This window comes from Peromyscus eremicus, chromosome 1 (genome assembly GCF_949786415.1).
Source record: "Peromyscus eremicus chromosome 1, PerEre_H2_v1, whole genome shotgun sequence".
NCBI lineage: Eukaryota > Metazoa > Chordata > Mammalia > Rodentia > Cricetidae > Peromyscus > Peromyscus eremicus.
The window spans coordinates 74936858-74944176 of NC_081416.1; the positions used below are offsets into that span (position 1 = coordinate 74936858).

General features: G+C 52.1%; 1 protein-coding gene across 1 annotated transcript; it reads right to left on the reverse strand.

The window, feature by feature from the left end:
• Positions 1 to 1079: 1079 nt before the first annotated feature.
• On the reverse strand, positions 1080 to 7291 carry Orai3 (ORAI calcium release-activated calcium modulator 3). Its single transcript, XM_059266323.1, has 2 exons — positions 6378 to 7291; positions 1080 to 2424 (listed from the first exon to the last, which is right to left on the reverse strand). Exons 1-2 carry the CDS (start codon positions 6603 to 6605, stop codon positions 1780 to 1782), a joined length of 873 nt encoding a protein of 290 aa, XP_059122306.1. The 5' UTR covers positions 6606 to 7291; the 3' UTR covers positions 1080 to 1779.
• Between the last annotated feature and the right edge of the window lie 28 nt (positions 7292 to 7319).

Genomic DNA, 7319 nt, shown 5'->3' on the forward strand with positions numbered 1-7319 from the left:
CACCATAACCGGTGTATAGGATGCTGGGGATCTAACCTAGGGCTTCTTGCATGCTAGGCCAGCACCCTAGTCACATCTGCTTTGGGCCTGTTTTAAAATGTCCATTTGACAAACCGGGAGACTGAGCTATATCGAACAGGCCCACGGGAGGTGTAACTCGATTTAAAGCTGTCTCGGGGTTCACCTGATAAGTTTAAGAGAGGCCTAAAGACCCTTAAGTGGGTGCTATGAAAGGAAAGGTCTGATAGTAACCCCGGTATCCATAGGCATTTCCTAGGCTAGGGCTTCACTCGGGAGCCGGCAGCTGAGACTGCCCCAGGGTTGAACACCCTTTTCATCCGGTGAACACGGGTATTCCCACCAGGTCTACTCCCTGAGCTGAGGATGCCCTAAGTGGGCTCTCTACCAGTCCCTCATTATATTGACCTCCCTCCAAGAATGGATGGCTATTGGTCACAAAAGACTTACTGCAACCCTCAAAACAGTGTAGGAAAAACTATTGGAGCTTAGTTTTACATTTTAATGACCAGATAATAAAATGAAAAGACTGTCCAAGGTCTCTCACCACAAGATTGACAGGAATTGGGCTCTAAAATTATGAGGCTGAGAAAAAAAAGAATCTACATGAAGACACAGGAGATGATGTTCCTTTGTTTTGTCCCAGTTGAAGGTTACCAGGTCTTTTGTTTCTTTCAGAAATCCCTATATAAGGGTAATCAAGGCACACACTGTAGCTGTGGGCAAGATCATCAGCCTTCCTGGACTCAGCTGCCTCTCTCCGAAATGGGAAGATAGGCTTGTTTATTGAGATGGCTGCGAGGACTAAGTGAGAGAACTTATGACTAGTCCCATAGCACAAAGTGATCACCCAAGAAAGAAATTTACATGAAACCCTGAGTCTAGGAACAAGAGTTCATAAGCCTTGGTCTGTGAATAACTGACTACAATCAGAAGTTCAGCCCTTGTCGGCACCTGATGGACTCATACCCCACATCAGGTACATTACCTCCACCTGACCCTTAGGAACAAGTAACCTTACCCAAGGTTTCCCCCTCACCCCATTCACAGCCACAGGAACATATGTGAGACACAATTTATTAACAAAACAAGGTGCATCAAAAATTCAGTGTTTGGAGAGCTCTGCTGTCTAGGGGCTGAATTTTCTCCCTTAAAAACTCATCCAACCCTTGTTAAGGAGTCAAGCTAGCAGCACAATCCCTCAGTTCTCAGAGATTCCTCCTCCCCAGCTCTAGTCAAAGATGAGCCAGACGAGCTGAGGTCAGTGGGACAGGCACAAGCCACCAAGTGTGGAGTGGTTCATCCTAGGAACAAACACCCAGATCCTCTACAACAGTCAAATCAGGAATGGGGAACCCATCAAACCGTGACAGGTAAAATCTCTCCCAGGATGCCAACTGTAAAGTAGATTGTACATAAGCAAGGGCTGAGACTGCCTTGGAGGACAGTTGTGCAGGCATGTCGCCTCTCTGCAGGGAAGCAAGTAGCTGCTCAGCACCACTCAAGACCCCAGGAGGGCCTGCTTAGACTGAGACCCTCCTACTTCCTCTCGTTCCTCCAGCCAATCAGCAAAGCTTACAAAACCCACTGGGACATAACAGGGGAGAGCCCTGGGAGTGTGGGACTCTGAGCAGGAATTCAGCCTCTACCTGAGAGTTTACAGGAGGTGGCTCCAGTCTGGGGCAAGGACTGAGGTCTGTAGATCCCTGGGGTCTCTTGCAGACAGAGGGAGGCAATGTTTGCAAGAGTTGAAAGCCAGGCTCACACAGCCTGCAGCTCCCCCTGCAGGCGACTGAGTTCCTCCAGCTCCTGCTTGTGGCGGTCTGTCTTGTGGGCCACCAAGGATCGGTAGAAATGTAGGGCAAAGGCCATAAACACAAGTCCCACAGGTACCATGATTGCTGTGGAGGCCATAGCTGCCTGCCAACCTGGCCCATGGGCAGCACCACACACTTGCCGGGGTGGGCAGGCTTTGGAAGGCTGCTGTGATGTGCCTACAGAAGCAGAGGATGGTGTGAGGTTGGAAGCTGAACTAAGGGAGACAGTCACCGGTGGCACCTGGGACATAGGTACCACAGGAGCTGGTTTGTCCATGGGGGCCCCAATAGGCACAAACTTGACCCAGCCGACCAGAACAACTTCGGCTAGGAAGAGAAAGGTGCCCAGGGCAGTGGAGAAGCCCCAGGCCAGCTCCACGTAGCGATGGAGTCGTTGGTGTGGCGACTGGTGGACAGAGTTGAGATTGTGGATGTTGCTCACGGCTTCGATGTGGGGCAGCAGACATGTGGAGACCATGAGTGCAAAGAGATGCACAGCCACTAGCACAGTGGTGCAGGCGCTGAAGGCCACCAGCAGGCCCGGTGGGTATTCATGATCACTCTCCAGCTGCACCTCCACCATGGCCACCTGTGGGCACAAGAGAGGAACGCTGAGTCCCTACAGCATCTTTACAGGGCTGTTTTACCTGTGAAGCACCATCATTGCTACATCCCTAAAACCTAGAACAGTGCCTAGAAGATGATGCTCAGCTCCCCCTGCCTACCCCACCCCCTTTGTTTGGGTAGGGTCTTACTGGTTTGGGTTTTTTGTTTGTTTGTTGTTTTTCGAGACAGGGTTTTCTCTGTGTAGCCTTGGCTATTCTGGAACTCGCTCTGTAGACCATGCTGGCCTCAAACTCAGAGATCTGCCTGTGTTTGCCTTCCAAGTGCTGGGATTAAAGGCGTGTGCCACCACCACCCAGCTGTGTCTTACTCTTATAATTTAGGCTAGTATGGGATTTGCTAGGCAGCCCAGGTTAGGCTGAAACTTGTGATCCTCCTGTCTCAGTTTTCCCAAGTGCTGGGATAAGCCACCATGCCTTTCGGTTACTGAGTCTTAAAAGGCTTTCCTGTGTCCTGGACCTTGATTTCTCCACTTCGCTATCAAAGGTACTTGCTAACATTTTTCTGAATTTTTACCTGGATATAACATACAGGTTAAAAAAAGCACAGGCTTGGGCTGGAGAGATGGCTTACTGGTTAAGAACACTGGTTGTTCCTCTAGAGCACCTGGGTTCAAATCCCAGCATTGACATGGCAGCTCACAACTGTCTGTAGCTCCAGTTCCCCGAGATTCATGAGAATATAGGCAAAACCACCATACACATGAAATAAATCTTTAAAACAAACAATCAAAGCATAGACTCAAGGGCTGGGGATGTAGTTCAGTGGTAGAACCTTGCCTAGCATTCACAAGACTCTAGGTTCAATCCCCAATCCCCCTCCCCACACACACACACACAAAAGCAGACTCAGGCTGGTGTGGTGACACATGCTTATTATCATGTGGGAAGCTGAAACAGGAGGACCTCACCTTTGAAAGCAGCCTATGCTACATAAGGAAACCTCATTTCAAAAGAACCCAAAAGTGACTTTAATCCCAGAACTAGGGAGTACCAGGGTTACACAGAGAACATTATATATATATGCACATATCAGCCGGAAGTGGTGGCACAGGCCTTTAATCCCAGCACTCAGGAAGCACAGCCAGGAGGACTTCTGTGAGTTTCCAGGACAGCCCGGACTACACTGTCTCAAAAGCAAACAAAAACCCTCTGGTCTTCGTGGGTCGATTCTTAGCTCTACAATCTGTAATTTCCCCCAACAGTCCATTAGTCCAGACTTGCCTCAACTCCACTATCCCCCTGCTTCAGTGTCCTGAGGAGGATCACAGTTATGTGCTGCTACCTTGGCCAGCTGTATAATCTAAGCAAGTGCCTCCCTCAATTTCCTACCTGGAAAAAAAAAATGAGGATAATAGGCTTGTTGAGAACGTTAAACACACATTAACTGCTATGAAAAGAGCCAGGCAGACTAATCACAATTAGAGTTGATGCTAACCTCCAAGACACTTAAAAAAAAAACCAACAAAAAAACAAGTAGTAGTTGCCAATTCTTAAAATATAAGATGCTTCGTTTGTTTCCAAATCAGTCTAAAACCTTGGCAAATCCAGTCACACCAGGTCCACATTCAAATATGGCAACTAGCCAAACTGAATCATAGCTGTTCATTTTTGACAGGTCAGGGAGTCTCTTGACTGTATGACTCCACCCAGCCAGCCTGGACTCTGCAAACATTTGAGTTGATGTACAAATTTGGGCTCTAAAGGCTGCTGAACTTAAAATCCTGCCACTAGCTTGCTGTACCTCAACATCTCAGACCTTGTTGTCTCGTCTGAAAAACTGACCATCTAGTCACACCTACTCCATGAGCACTGACTGTACCTGTACAGAGTTGAATGTTTGTTGAAACAGGACTTCATGGAGCCCAGGCTAGCCTAGGAACTCTCTATAGCCAAGGACAACCTTGGTTTTTTACTTCTTTCTACCTTAAGTCCTGGCAATGTAGGTATGCTCTACCGTTTCTGGTTTATGCTGGAGATTGAATCTAGGGTTTCCTGAATGGTAGGCAAACACTCTACCAACTAGGGTTCTATCCACAGCCTTTGAATATAATTTGTATGTTATTCTATCTCAGGCCACCTGGGTTTATTTGTTTTTTTGTTTTTTTTTGGGGGGGGGGGTGGGTGGCGGTTCAAGACAGGGTTTCTCTATGAAACAGCTCTGGCTGTCCTAGAACTCACTCTGTGGACCAGGCTGGCCTCAAACCCACAGAGATCCGCCTACCTCTGCCTCCTGAGTGCTGGGATTAAAGGCATGCAAAACCACGGCCCGGGAAAGCCACCTGGATTTAAGAGGACTTCTCCTCACTTCTGTTTCTCAAGGACCCTGGAGATCGTACTGGGGCTAGAAGGGAAGGTGCCGGGTGGCAGTGGTGGTGATAACATAGTATTTTGGGAAATTGGGCCATGGCAGATAGCAGATAGGTGTTTTCACCAACAGGGATCTGGGCCAGCCTTAGTTCTGGTTTCTCCCAGGATCTGACCCAGCCTTCTCTTGTAGGACTTGGGTAAGTCCCTGCTCCCAGAACCTACACACCCAGCCTGGTGATCCTCAGAGAAGGCCCTCACTCTGATGCTGTCATCCCAGTGATCAGCAAGTTCTGCAGCTTGAACTGTTCTTTAGAAGCAGGCTGGGCCACAGGGCTGGGCTCCCTCAAGGGGTGTGTGTGTGTGTGTGTGTGTGTGTGCTGTGCCCTTCTCTTTTTGGTGATGATGGGACATGGATTCCTGGTGTCAAATGTCATCCTCATCAGGAATAGTGGGGTGCCCTGGGGAGCACCATAATAATCATAATCACCAAGAACAACCAAGACCAAGACCAGCCTTTAGGGTTAGATTTTTCATTGTTATTGAGGCTGCAGAACAGAGGGGGATAGTAAGCCAAGCAACTTCTCTTATGACCTCACCTTAGCTCCCTCCAATGTCTACTTACTCAAGGGTACGTTCTGAAGGATGCCCTCCCTCCAGGCCTGTTTTCTCCTTCCCCCTCCAATCCTGTGGAGAAATCCTAACCTAGCAGAGGCTCACTCCACACCCTTGCCCTGCTGAGTTCTCTCTCCAGAACATCAGTTTCCACCCAGGTCACTTAGCACATGACTCTGAAGCTCCTTTGGAAAGTGGAGCTTGTCTTGACACACCTAGTTCTAGGGGGTCTCCATAACACTCCCAGTTCCCCCTGGGCAGAAGCTTAGCAAACCACCAAGACAGCACCTTCTATGATCTTACAACTTCCTACTGACGGCAACGGGGTGGAGATCGGCTGGGGGTTGCACGGCTGGCTGTAAGTAGGGAGGAACCAGGACACATCTGAGGACTGCACTCTGGAATCTTCTTCGGTCCCACTTCCTGAGGCCTCTGCTGGGACCGTTAGCTGATAATTATCCTCCCACACAGGCGGTTTATCAGACTCACTTATCAGCTCTCTCCCTGATCAGCTTCCTTCCTCAGCAGCTTCCTCGCCGGCGTCTTACTTTTCGGGTCACTTCTAGCATTCTTTGTGCCTTCCGAGAGGTGGGGGCATCTTCCCGAGGGCTGGTCTTTCAGCTGGGTGACTTCCATACCTAGCCCCCTTTCCCTGAGCCGGTTGATGGCGGCTCTCATTCAGCTTGACTGGCCTTTCAACTCCAGAGGACTTGGTAACTAAGTTACCGCTTCGGTGAGAGCACTTTTCCCTGCCAGTGTGCCCCTCCGGGACCGATCCTCTTCCAGTCTGTTTACATCCTTAGGGCCGTGTCTACTACAACCCTGTCCCCGACATAAAGGGCTTCTCCAGTCGCTTGGGATCTCATGCCTCCCGTTGCCCTAAAGAAACCCTTGTATTTCGTCCTGCACTCCTTGGGCCCCACCTTCTCCCCTTGCCTGCTCGCCCCGAGCCCAGCACGTGCTTCCCCCGCCCGGTGTGCCCCTTCCCGCCCCTCACCATGGCGAAGCCCGACAGCAGGGCAGACGTGCGGCTGGAGGCTTTGAGCTTCGCCCGGCTGAGGTAGAGGCGGCGCCAGCTGAGCGCCCGCAGGGAGTGCTGGCTGGCCCCCATGAGGTCCAGGTAGCCGCGGTGCACGAACTCCCGGTACGTGGCCGAGCCCGCGGGGCTGTCCACCTCCGGGTTCAACGGGGCCTGTTCGCCCGTGTCCCCCTCGCCGCCCCTCATCCTGAGAGCGGCCGCAGCACCAGCGCCGACGGTCACGGAGGGGCCGAGGCGCCTGGGGACCCCGGGAGGGGCTGGCCCGAGCGCGGGCCGGACCCCATCCCCGGCGGGCGGCGCAGCAGCCCCGGCGGGCGGCGGAGAACGGGGCGTCTAGAAGGCCCAGGGGCCGAAACAGGAACTGGGGCAGGGGCGGAGCCCAGAGACCACATGATTGGGTGGAGCTGAGACCGAACCCCGGCCGTCTGGCCCGTGGGCAGAGATCCCCAGGGAACCCCACGACCCGGGCCACCAAAAATATCCCAGCGCCTTCGACCCACCAAGGTGGACGCCCACAGCTTGTCTGGGAATTCGCCGGCTTCAGACTACCCGAAGCACACCTCGGCATTCCAGGTGTCCGGAATCCCGCCCCCCTTGGACGGTGACCTCGGGGAAAGCGACCCCATTCTCCCCAAAGCAGCCACAGGAGCCCCTTCCGCAATCCTCACCCACCCTCAGACTCCACACCGCAGACAGACACAGGAAGTCAGCGGCCCCGGCTAGAAGATTCTGAGTTTTATAGCAAACCGTATTGTACAGACTTGGGGGTTCAGGGGATCCAGCCCGGCTGGGTACCCCACTTGCCCCTTGCCGGGGTGCCTCCTCCCATCCCTCAAGCTGCCCCATCATCAAGCCTTTCTCCAACCCCAGCCCCCCTCCCTCCTGCCTTTGGTCCGCCCG

What these genes read in the sequence shown, in the direction of transcription:
- Orai3 (XM_059266323.1), bottom strand. Translation starts at nt 6,605, where the DNA reads ATGAGGGGCGGCGAGGGGGACACGGGCGAACAGGCCCCGTTGAACCCG. An exon ending in TGCTGTCGGGCTTCGCCATG is followed by an intron (nt 2,425 to 6,377) that starts GTGAGGGGCGGG and finishes TTGTGCCCACAG; the next exon opens with GTGGCCATGGTGGAGGTGCA.